Source organism: Melampsora larici-populina (genome assembly GCF_000204055.1).
Source record: "Melampsora larici-populina 98AG31 unplaced genomic scaffold MELLAscaffold_55, whole genome shotgun sequence".
In the NCBI taxonomy this organism is placed as follows: domain Eukaryota; kingdom Fungi; phylum Basidiomycota; class Pucciniomycetes; order Pucciniales; family Melampsoraceae; genus Melampsora; species Melampsora laricis-populina.
This window is the reverse complement of record NW_006768819.1, coordinates 410,079-422,860: the sequence shown is the minus strand read 5'-3', so window position 1 is coordinate 422,860 and position 12,782 is coordinate 410,079. Positions and strand designations below refer to the sequence as shown.

General features: G+C 41.8%; 2 protein-coding genes across 2 annotated transcripts; one reads left to right on the top strand and one right to left on the bottom strand.

Annotated features, from left to right (window-relative positions):
• Nucleotides 1-1,125: 1,125 nt before the first annotated feature.
• MELLADRAFT_117982 (uncharacterized protein) lies at nucleotides 1,126-4,277 on the top strand (the record flags this gene model as incomplete). The annotated part of the gene is made up of 3 exons (XM_007415961.1): nucleotides 1,126-2,211; nucleotides 2,346-3,078; nucleotides 3,176-4,277. The coding sequence occupies 3 exons, from the start codon at nucleotides 1,126-1,128 to the stop codon at nucleotides 3,577-3,579; spliced, it is 2,223 nt and encodes a 740-aa protein (XP_007416023.1).
• Nucleotides 4,278-10,927: 6,650 nt separating this feature from the next.
• Nucleotides 10,928-12,438, bottom strand: MELLADRAFT_93050 (uncharacterized protein; the record flags this gene model as incomplete). The annotated part of the gene is made up of 3 exons (XM_007415928.1): nucleotides 10,928-11,549; nucleotides 11,637-11,766; nucleotides 11,832-12,438. The coding sequence occupies 3 exons, from the start codon at nucleotides 12,436-12,438 to the stop codon at nucleotides 10,928-10,930; spliced, it is 1,359 nt and encodes a 452-aa protein (XP_007415990.1).
• Between the last annotated feature and the right edge of the window lie 344 nt (nucleotides 12,439-12,782).

Genomic DNA, 12,782 nt, shown 5'->3' with positions numbered 1-12,782 from the left:
GGATGGATGAAAGATGAGAATTTCACGATGAAAGCTTTTTAAAATTGCATAAACTTGCCTTTGACCAGTCCCTTCAAAATTCCTCCATCCTATAATAATTCTACCCTTGATACATATATGGTGCGCTTCTTCGAGTCATTCAACATTATTCATACAAACATCGGTGCATACCAATATCCTCAAGATTGAAAGTGGTTTTATTTTTACAATCTTCTGAACTGATTCCATTCACCTATCATATCATTTACTTATCGAAGGGTCATGTTCACGTTTTCCTCACCATCGATGAGAAAAAAATTGTTCAATTCATCTATTTTTCTTAAAAGTTTTCCCTCAAGACGCCCCTTGATTCCTCATCAACTTCCTTCCCGTCACACATCGTCGATATTGACTTATTCTGGTCTCGGCCTCGGTGTACTATCTACTTCTGACGTCTCATTAATTCAACCTCTCACATCTAACTCAACTACCGGCGACATCTCGACATTCAATTCGACTCCGATCGAAGCGGATGAGAAATCGGGAGGCTTGCGATCGGTCGAGTTCACATTCCACTTGCCCAATTCCCAGACTTTCCAATTGCAATCAGAAATTGAAGAAGATGATGAATTTGAAAGCGCAGACGAGGGCGATGATGCCAATTGGTCCACGTCTCTCGAGTGCTGTCCTCTTCGGCCGAATTCTTCTTCACTTTCTTCCCTCGAGCATTTCCCCATCACCTTCAATCGAGCACATCCCATTTCAAAAATCCAAGTCTCTTTTCCTGGAAAGCCTTCTTCGGAGCAGGCCTCACTTCCTCAAGCTTTCACTGCCTTCTCTCGTCCTCCACGGTCGGAGCATCGCCCTTCAAACCCAATTCCCACAGCTGGTCTCAACAAGCTCACCCCAAATTCATCGCCAATTCACCCTAGTTTTGCGGGCAAACAGGACAAGGTTGTTGTACGCGAGCGCAAGACTTCTGATATCACTTCCATTCCTGTCTGCTTCGGTCCTACTCCGGAAACGGTTGCAAATCCCGTCACCTTCCAGCCGGTCAAGCGCAATCGATCTTTGAGTGCACCACCTAGTATATCGCGTCTCAATCGGCGTCCTCGTAGTAGTACCACCAACTCTTCCTCAACCAGGATGGCTTCCGGGCATCTGAGTCTAATAGCTGAAATAGACCTGCCAAATGAGAACCGTAATCCTTTCCGCGCTTGGCGTGGGCGTTCACTGTCATTGTTGGAGCAGATTGACAATCCTCGTCCTATGACAAGCATGTCTTGTATGCCTTTGGGCACGCATTCATCAATCCGATCTTCAGTCTCATCGCCGCATCCTGGCTCTGAACTTGGTACTTCTGATACAGACATCACCATTCAGCCAGGTGGCGAACAAACCATCCGAGTCGAAACACCAACACTTCGATCTTCGAACCACAACGCGTCAAATAACTCTAAGAGTACTCGTTCCAGTTTCCAGAAGCTTGTGCAGCTCTTCTCACCTACCAGCACTGGGCCTAACAAGACATCGCCGGACTCTGATCGCGGCAAACCTCGCAAATCGATGTCAGTTGATCGAAACGATCGACGGATAACCGAACCACCTGCCCCGGACCTGAAACCTAGGGTTATGGGTAATTCTGCTAATCCGCATCGAGCCGCCGCAACCAGTTGGCGTTCTACAGTCAGTGAGCGAGATTATCGGCGTGTCCTAAATGATCATGGTCCGGATGAAATTCGCCGTCAACAAATCATATGGGAACTTATCACCACTGAGATTGATTTCGTACAAGATCTTCGCAAGGTTTTGAAGCTTTTCGCCAGCCCTCTTAGACAAGTATCGAATGGAGCTTGGATCAGTGGAGTACCTAAATCAGTAGGCGAACTATTTGACGCTTTGAGTACGATCCTGGAATTACATGAGGAAATCGACTTGGCACTTGAAGGGTTATTACAAGTTACTCCTTCGCCTCCTATTCTTCAAGTTGCACCTACGCTTTTACCTCTGATACCACATCTTCGAATTTATGAAAGGTATTTGGTCAAATTTGAGTCTGTCACCAAACTTTTAGAAAAGTATCTTCTTACAACACCAGATCAAGATTCCCCGTTTTTTGGTGAATTTCTAAGAATTCAATCATTGAAGTTGGATGAATCAGATAAATTGAGCTTGCTGAGTTTCTTGTTGAAACCTGTACAACGCTTGATGAAATACCCGTTATTCTTTCGTGTGCGTGAAATTCTCATTCAAACCATTGTCAAAACCTCTCCATAACGTATAATATAGCTGACATTTCTCTTGATACTTTTGTGGATCGTGAACTACAATCATTAACCTACCTTTTCCGATGATGGGATAATCAGGACCTGAGCCAGCGAACTTCTGTAGTTCATCCAGATCACTTTGCCACATCCGAATTATCGAAAATCATCGAAAAGACCATTCGCCAAGTTGAACAGTCAAAAGTCAGAGAAGACGAGCAGCTCGCGCTGAAGATGATCGAGGTCAATCTACGAGGTCTCCCTCCTGGGTTCGTACTAGCAGCGCAAGGTCGTAGCTTATTGCGTGAAGGTGCTCTGGCTCGTTTGTCTCCTTTGGTCACCGCCGTGGCTATAGGTCGTCCCACAAGGAGAAGCCGAACTTCTTCTGAAGTACCTAAGATTTCGCCAGCCACTCGCCCGCTCTCTCAGACCTCAGATTTCAGTGAGAAAAGTAGGAGTACGAGGTCGATGCGGAGTGGTTGTAGTGCCTCAACTTCCTATAACACCCCTTCTGAGCACGAGGACGTTCGTGATATCACAGTGAATGACACATCTGAAATCGGCTTCCATCCTATCACCCATTGTAACCCTTCACCTCGTCCGCATCGCGCCCTCAGATCTCGAGCGTCAGAAGGCGCATCTTTATCAGCATCTTTCAAAAAAATTGCAATTAGCTCTCCATATATGTTTGTGATGAACGATTTGGTCATCTTTGCTGAACCTCTACGAAGGCTTAGGAAAGCACCTTTGTATCGCATTTTGGACTGTATTGGACTATCACGCGTACTCAGGGTCATTGACTTGTCTAAAGACGCATCAATGAGACTTGGTGAAGGTCAGTGATTTACATATTTGTATCAGTCAAAAATCAACAGTCGGACAAAATGATGATTCACCAAGATTCTGACGTGTACTTGTTTCTTGATTTCTAGATTTCACGCATCCAGCTCATCTTGAACTACACCTTGAACCAATTCAACTCTCGAAGGACGCACTAAACCCAAAAAAACAAGGATCAGGCCCAAAGTCAACCACGATTGTTCAAATCACACTCCCAGATCCAAGTTTGATTTCAGAATGGTTTCATGTATTAGAGTCATCAGTTTATTCATCTCCAGTCATATCACAAACCATAACAGATCGAACTTTGATTGAAAAGGGTCAGAAGAGAAAAACTTTAAATCGAGATACTAGAGTTCAATCTAGATCATTATTTAATTTATCAGCTGAATGGAACAAGAAAAATCGCTCTGGTCGGCATGCTTCACACCAAGGGATCACACCGCCTGTACCACCTTTACCATCAGTCCACTTTCATCCGAATGTATCAACTTAGTTCATTTTCGTCAACATATCTTCCTCACCATTTTTTGATTTTCTCTCCTAGGCCTTGAAGTTTCATCGACAATTCTTTTCTTTCTCTATCTCTATATCTGTCTATCATTACTAACCATTTTCAAATGATTTGTATCCCTTCATCTTCTCATCAAGAAACGATTATCTCTTGAAAATTCACTCGTTTATTCCACTCCGTCAAAGAAAATGCAAAAAGCATCAACTATGCAGCTAACTTAAAGTCAACACCATCATCAATAAGAAAAAAAATAAAGAAACACAAAAATTCAGCAAGAATAAGCACATCAATTATTTTTATACATCTCTCAACTTTCAAAAGAAGACAATTGAACAATAACCAAATTTGTAAAGTTGTAAATATGAAAAGTAGTTTGAAAGTTTTTAATACTGTTTAACTTTGTAAAATCATCTGATCTTTCTCTTTCATCCGTCATTCTCGTTTTCTTTTCTTTGATTGACGTACGTTATCAATTTCTTCTAAAGCCAAATTATTCATCGTATCTATTTTATTGTTTTTTCCTATTTGAAATTTTCTTTTTGTCCTGAATTTGATTTTTTTTAATATTCACATACACTCGTTATTCTGATTTGTTTTGTGTTTTCTTGTAAGCTCGTCACTCGTTTTGATCCTTTTTATGAGGATTCGATAAAAATCCTTATTGGGCTTCTTTTTGGGTTTTTGTTTGATTTTTTGTGTTCTTTGATAGCTTATCATTTATTTTCACATCTCTATATGTCAATATGGTCGCTAGTGCTGAGAAGCGTAAAAGATGGACCGGTATTTACAAAGAACCCCACTTCAAGAGAAGAATTTCTTGTGGTGTGGAAACCAAGTAAGAAAGAAGTTGAAATATTCAATTTATTGACAAGATATCCGGATTGCCACCAATGCCAGGAATCCAATATTACCCTTGGCTCAGATTGGATGAGTTTTGTAGCTTGGCTTCAATTTGTCAGAGAAAAACTTGCTGGTCTGACATTTATGATTTTTGACACTAGAGACTATACATAATTACAGTCAACTCTCGATGTAAGCATATCGACCGTCGACAGATTTGCTGTGCTTACATCGAGCGATGCATAATCACGAAGTAAGCATAATTCAAGTTTTGCCTTTTTTGGCTTGAATTATGCGTTTATGGTGAGAATGGGCCCCCGCACTGCCAGCATAGATGCCTCGGGTTGAGAAATCCGAGGCATCATCGGAGGCAAATCCTTGGACAGACCTTGTCCGAGGTTTTTGCCCGAGGTATTTTTTTGCCCTGAGAATTACATCGGATCAAAACCTCGGGAAGCTTCTGTCCGAGGTTTTGCATCCGAAGATACCTCGGATTTTGTAATCCGAGGATAAATATGTTGGCGGTGCCGGCGCGCAAATATAAGCCCCGCTTTGAGCGGGGCGGAGCCAGCCCGGCCCCGCCGAGTCAATATGGTACCGCCCAGCAGTCGGACTTACCACACAAATAATCACCATAAAAGCATATTTTTCCTCTCCTGTGAGATTTATGCTTGTATACACAGAGAAAAACTTGCGATAAGAGCATTTTTTTGCCAATCTTATGCTTTAATCATTATGCATCAAGCAATTTGATTTTGGCGGAGCACTCACGTATACCAAAAAAAATCGCGCGGCAACCCTTGCTTACATCGCGATATGCATACATGGGGCTTGCTTATATTGAGAGTTGACTGTATTGTTCATTTTCCTATAGTAAACATATCCGCTAACATTTTTGCCGGAGAAACATGTATTAATTTCACAATTCCTTCATCTACACACTGACATACAAAATGATACCTTGTATGAATGTGTTTTGTCCTAAAGTGATGTGAAGGATGTTGAGCTAGAGCTTCAGCGCCCTCATTATCAATGCACAACTTGAAATATGACTGTTCTTTTGAAATATTCAGCTCATGTAAAACTTAAAGTGATACTAGCCATCTTGCTTCTCTACAAGAATTGCTCATAGCCATATATTCCGCTTCAGTGCTTGATAAAGAAGCTGTCCTTTGCTCCTTAGATATCCACGAAATAGGACCAACTCCCAACATAAACACATACCCCGTTGTTGATCTTCTCTCATGATGATCCTCTGCCCAGTCTGCATCTGAATACACAACAGCTTTTAGATCAGTACCACCCAAATTCAACTTTAAATCCTTAGCTCTACACAAGTATCCTAATATCCTCAACACCAAATTCCAATGTTCCACCAATGGCTTCTTCAAAAATTGAGACAGTCTATTTACCACAAACGCTACATCCAGCCGGGTGAACTGGGCAACCCACAACAGGCCTTCAATCAGACTAGAGTATGGATCTTCTGAAAGTTGATCTTTGTTTGATGGAGGACCTGATGTTTTGAATGAATTGACATTTGGATTATATGAAAACTTGGCTTTATATTTCCCAAATTGCTTCTGAATATTTGTTCAGAGGACCATAGACAAATTGCAAGAGTTTGTTGGTTTTGATATTGTTCATGTCCAATCAAGGATTTTGACAATCTTGGTCACCTTGAAAACTCAGTCACATTTGGAATATATATTTCATTGTTAAATTCAGGATTTGGTCTTTACAATAGTCACCACTCTACTTTTCCTCGTTGAGCTTTCCTTCCATCTCCTTTGCCCTGTGTTGTATTTTGTTCTATGTTTCCAATGTAACCACTAATCCCAATGTGGTGAATGAGAGAAACAAAGCTGATGATATTGCTAAACCTCTGTATTGAAGATTTGTTCACTATAAAAAGACTTGTTGTTTGTGTGTTCATTTTATTTTTCTTCACTCAAACACTACTATGTCTTTTTGTCATTACCTTCCAACAGATGAACCTCATCTTCCACATCACTCTCTAGTGATTCCCAGCTCAGCGCTTTTACTAAATCACTAAACCATGATTCTTTCCAGATTACGTCCATCCCGTATTTTATCATTCATAACATATTCAATCTCATGATTTTTTATTCAGCAGAGCTTGGCACTGGACAGATTGAAGATACATAAGATACATCACATTCAACTTGCCCTTCTTTCAGATTAGAGTTGTGAGCTCCATAAAAGCTTCAACATTGTTTCTTTTCTTTGTTTGTTAACAAATGGTTGTTATCAACATACAAGAAACAGTGTAGAAAGTTTCACACAACAGATGGCTGCTCGAGCTGTGATTTGTTTCTTAGTCTTTGAGAGCCTACATCTTTGAGAATTGTTATGAAGTGTAGTAATCATGAGAGTCCTTGCTGAATCCAATTTTCTTGAGTAAACCCATCTTTATTGATTGGGCCAATGAGGCAATGGTGAAGTAAAGGTGGGTGATGGACCAACAGATTGGATGTGCCACAGCTGACAGCACCCTAATTTGTCTTTCTCTCTGCTGCATTGTGAGTGCTGTGGTGAAATTCTGGGTCTAATTCTGTTTTATTTTTTCTCAATTGGGCCAAGATTTTTAGCAAAATTAATACATGCATATCAATCAATTTGAGCATCATGTTTGTCCCATCTTACATCAAAATTTGCCTCAACACAGAGAACTTCAGAAAATCCAATTTCCATGTATAATCAGCAATTACGTATAGAGATATTACCCATATTAGACAAAGGCTGCAGGAGACAAAAATGTGGAGAAACATATTGTGGAAAATAATACATATTGATAATGTCAGCTCGAGACTCTAAACAGGCTATGACTGGTGAAGTTCCTGAGTTGAATGATGTTTACAAAATGTATTTCTTCAAGTTTTTGAAAAGGTTTGAGAGGAATTATTTTTCAAGGTCTTTGTAAACTGAAAGGTTTTTGAGATACAAACTATAATTGTTACTTATAGTTGTCTGCGGTGCGGGATAAAAAGACCACTGCCAGTTTATTAGCAAGTGCAATCACTTGATAATCTGCCTAGGTGAGTTTGTACGGACATATAATGATCCTAGGTGACGCTTTAGCGTTAGTTGATAAAACAGGCTTTATCAAAATAGTTTTAATAGAGGAACTTTAGTAAAATAACTGAGTAGTAAACAATCTTTAACGTCCTGAAGATAAAATTGAGATAGAAGAAGGAAAAGTATCTGAAACAATAAAGAGATAAGTTGGAGTACAAAAGAACAAATCTAAATGAGATTGTCTAAAGTAAGACAAGATTTCTTTTGAAAAGATATAAGGCTATTGAGTTTAGTGATCTTTCTAACAGAAAAGGATTTCTAAAGGTGAGTTTGTTAATTGGTAAAAAGATGCAAAAATCCCTTCTTTGTTTGCAAATCGTGGTCAGTATTTAAACCAATCTAATCTTGTTGATAGTCCTATCAGGATCGAGTAGTTGGTTAATGAAAAGGAAGGGTGTGACTTTCCCTTGATAGGAATTTCATTCTAAACCAGTCCCTGATATGTCACAGGGCTGGTGATTCATCTGGATATTGCCACACTTGGTCAGGGTTCTAATGAATGTTTTGTTACTGCCTAGTTTAGTTATTCTTCTAGCTAACAACCTAGAGAGAAAGGGTTTTTCACTGTACTTGACTTACATTGGTTTTGATTATGTCATTTGGTTTTAGATTAATTTTTTACTTCTAACTCAGTATTTGCTATGGTGTATTTTTGTGTTCCACTCTTGAGACTAGAGTGTAAGAGGTGTAACCCATTCCTCAGTTAGTTATGCGTTATGTTCATGCTTGTGAGAACTGTTGTTCAGAGAGTTGCCTCTCATGTCTCTTGAGGATCATCTATCCTTGAGTTAATTCTATAGAATTAACCCAAAGCCCGGAACATATCTTTCTTATGTATTATTAGTCAGATCATGTTTGTATGCGGTAGCGGCGGAGCCCGGCCGTCTCTGGTTGGTTCTGCCAAACCAATTGGTTTGTCGGAACCAACAAGACTCTCCTAGCTGGGCTCCCACCGTTGGGTCGGCGGGCGGGTCTAATTTTTGAGTATTACTGTACTCTTACCTATTACCACTTCCCTTTGAATTTCTAGGGTGGGTGGTGGGTTTTGAAATTATGGAAATATGAACTGTTGAACGCTGCACAACTTAGTGCCTTTGAGGATGTGACTTTAGCTTGAAGCGGGTGAGAAAGTGGTGATGAAATTTTCTAACATAAAATTTCTCACTGGGAACTGTACCAGCTTCCCCGTGGGACGTTATGTGCAGTCTCTTATGTTTCTCACTTAACCACTCACTAAGTCTCCATGGGCCTTGGAACCAAACGTGCCTTATTGGTTCCATCAATGATTATTTTTGTATAGGTTTTTTAGTTATTGATAAGTAATGAAAGTGATGGAGTATTTTGTCAATACACTAGAGGGTTCTTGCTCTGCAACTTTTATCCATGGTTTTTGTTCAAACCTCAATGACTCAGTAACTTTACAGTAGCATGCATAAAGGATGAAAAATCCTCAAGACAAAATTGGTCTACTGGTCTGTGCGCTCTGCAAAGTTGGGAAATTTTGGACCACAAAATATTGCCAAACTTTTGATATCCATAGCCATCAACTATGGAATCTTTGCATGCAGTCCTCACAGATACCCCCTCCAAACTATTATACTGTCAATACAGTTCACATCCTCACATATCCCCTGATATACTCCAAACCACTATTTATATCCCCAGCACCTATCCTTGCCCCGCTAACCTTGATTGATCCGGGCAAAAATACAACTCCAATTCAGTCACCAACTCCTTCCAAGCAACCCTTCCGGCCATTCATCTTGACCACAATCTGGCCTTTCACCTTATGAAGCATAAGTATGGGGCATGCACTGTTAAGGTAACAGTGCAATGCTTTCTAGTGTGCAACACGATGTGTTTTACAAATACACTACGTGTATGCCATACAAGTTGTATGGGGTGTGGGGGAGAGTTTTCTTTGCTGTTCTCTTGAGAATCTGCCGCCACCAAAACAAGCCATCTAAGGGACCGACAAAGAAAGTCTGACATGTAAGGCAAAAGCCTAAGCCTAGGAGAATGCACCAGGGGGGGCTTAGCAATACACCCTATTGTGCTTTGGCCTAGAAAATACACAAAGGCAAAAGCATAAAAAACGTAGGGATCAAGGGAAGGGAAAAGAAACAACATTGTCAATGCTAGAAGGAAAAGAGGTACGGAGAGAGGTATCCTAGGAGCAGATATGGGAGTCAGATTCTATTGATGTGGGAAGATTATCAATACCACCATCTCTTACTCAATATATAGATTGTAACTCCAGGTCCCAACTGTGCTTGATTAGGTGATCAAGAGATCACCTCTTGAAATTCACCATGTGCCTGGATTAGTAGCCTTCCGGCTATATAATACAACCACTACTGATCTGTATTGGGCGCTTGGGACCCTACCCCAAGCTCTAACTGACCCAGTACAGACATGGACAGGAGCAACCTCCCACATGCCTTGTACAGGTACGAGATATGAAAAATCTCCACTGTGTTAGGTGAGTGGGAATTTGGTAATATGTTTTTCCCACTTGAAGATTGCCAAGTTATAACTCTCCTTCTATTTCCACAAAGAATTCAATTGGGCTACCTTTTCAAGATTGTACCAAGACATTTTGAACTTGTTCTTGTTAACAAACGAGTTCATGGACCGTAATTCATCATTGGGACCAAGGAAGGCAGTTCATTAATTATGACCCATTTGAAGCTGTTCCCGTTTGTGACAACCCCCATTGGACTGTTTCTAAGTGTGGGAAAGAAAAATGCTAGAGAACCTGTCATATAATCTGCAAAGCCCAAAGTGAACCTCCCCACACAATATGAGTTATTCATTTTGTGCTTAGCCATTGTTTGGGGAAAAAACTTATTGAGCCAAGATACCCAGTCTTTTCCCATCCGCATATTCAAGCATTTGAATATTGCTCTCATTCTGTGACATCTGCAATAAAGTCTTGGAGTGATCAAAGGCAAGCATGCATCAGGTTTTAATCATTTTTATTTGCATACTCTGCCTGGATTTGGCATGCCATGCTCGAAGAAAGAAATACTCTCCTAATATCTCTGCCTCTGTTTGGAGTCAACTTCATAATGTTGAGTCAGCGCACGCATACTTTACAACTGATAAGCAGATCGATTTGGGGGAAGTACAATGCTACATTTCAGATATACAGAAGCCCTGAGAGGTCCAAATGGTTATCCATACAACAAAGTTTCCCTGCAATTACAGCTTGCTCCTGCAAAGCGTTGATGGTGAATCACAAAAGACACAGGTAGAAAAACAAAGTCTAAGATTAGTCAAGAGACAAGACTTTCCTTTAATCTCCAAAGGTCAATATTGGGACAATAACTTGTTAAAAGAACCCTTCCTCTGGCTATGAAACACGCACATTGTGCCTGGTAGTGTTCTCTCACCGTCTATAGCCACGCGGCGGGTATCCTCGAGGTGGCTCGTCATAAAAGGAAGGTTCTGGTCGAGCGGCGGGGCGGGCTCGGCTACGGGGAGGTGACGCGTCTTCCCGACCTCCGTAATCTCGTTCACTACCTCCCCTCTGACTTCGAGGAGCACTATAATCATCATGATCTCCGCCATAGTCATCGGAGTCAACCCGACGTTCGCGAGGTCTAGCTCGAGATGTTTGAGAGGATGGTGGTGTGATTGGGTTTCTAGCAAGTCGATTCCGTCCAACAGGTGCTGGAGTTTCAAATTGTTCATCTCTTCCATACTTTCGACGATTAGGTGGAGGACTAGGTCCAGAAGCATATCCAGAGTCAAATGAAGTATTATTTCTAGGTGATTTTGGATAGCCACGTTGATGACGCTGATGAGCTGGCTCAGGGACCGAATTGTAGATATCGGCAAGTGCTCCAGGTCTAGGTCTATCTTCTCCACGTGGGGCACGAGGTGTTCCTCTAGGCTCGCTTTCTGGATTATTTGCCAGTCTCCTTGCTGAATCTGCAAAATTGATTTCTTCTTTGGAGAAAAGCCAGGTAGGCAAGTCTCTCGCTGATTCCGCATTATTGGCATAGTATCTATAGAGTCAATATCAAATCAGAACATTGAGCTTGATTTTCAAAGTGTGAGGCATGGGGTTGATGAGAAGTTCGAGGGATCCTTACTCTTTCATGATCCTGATCAAATGACTATCACCATCATAATCGGTAGCGTCACTTTCGTAGCCTTCGTCTACCCCGACAATCCTTTTCTGGATTGTTGTTGTTACTGTGGCGAGCTTGGCCCATATAGTATCTGAAAGGTTGACAGGATGTCAATAACTTTGATAAAAACTAAAGAACAAATCCAGATTGACCTACTTGACTGATCATCCGGCTGAGCTTCGGGGGTTTCCGCAGATTTTTGAGCCTGTTGCTTTTCTTCACCCCATACCGTCTTTTTAAGCGACTCCCAACCCCATTTAGATGGATTAGTCTCAGGCGCCTCTACTTCAGGCTCCTCTGTAGGCTGATCATAATCGTCATAATCGTCGTATTCTGGCTTCACGCGACGGCTTGGTGGTGGTGGATTTCTTCGAGGACTAGGGAAATCTGGTCTTTCCGGACGAAGACTAGGCGGAGGTCTCCGTCTATCGCCATAGTCTGAGGCTGCGTATTCTTCATCGCGACTTCTTCCAACTCTTCTCGATGGTGTGCCGTATCCTGCTTCGGATCTAGCGGGCCTTGCATCAGGTCTAGCATATCCTGCGTCGGGTCTGATAGGGCGTTCCACAGGTCTGACCGGCCGCCCGATAGGCCTTCGTGGCGGGGGATCACCAGCTGCACTTCTTGCATAATTAGGAGTCGGTTCACCTCGACTTGAGCCACCACCTCTATAAGGTCTTGGAGGAGCACGTTGGGAGGGATAAGCGTATGGGTCACTATCCACAGCGGATCGGCCTCGGGAGGAGTAGTCTGAGTAAGCCATCTGTGAAATATAGGTGGGAGGGCGATGAAGGATCGAATATTCGAGATCCCAGAGCTCAAGGATATGAAGTCTTTGATTGCTGATAGAGTTGAAGTGTACGCCAGAGATACCTTGGTAGAGGGACCTTAGGCGAGCAAGAATCCCACCCAACTGGTGACTTTACCAAGAAGTCGCAGTGATCTAGACAAGGAGAGCGCGCAAAGATCTCCTATGTGCGAAACTTGCGGCTCGAAGGGAGAAAGTGATTGACCACGGGGTTTCTGATTGAGTTGGTGATAATTGGTATGATGCTGCAGATTGTTTCAGATGTTTGGGAAGGACAGAATAAGCTTGCGTTCAAAATT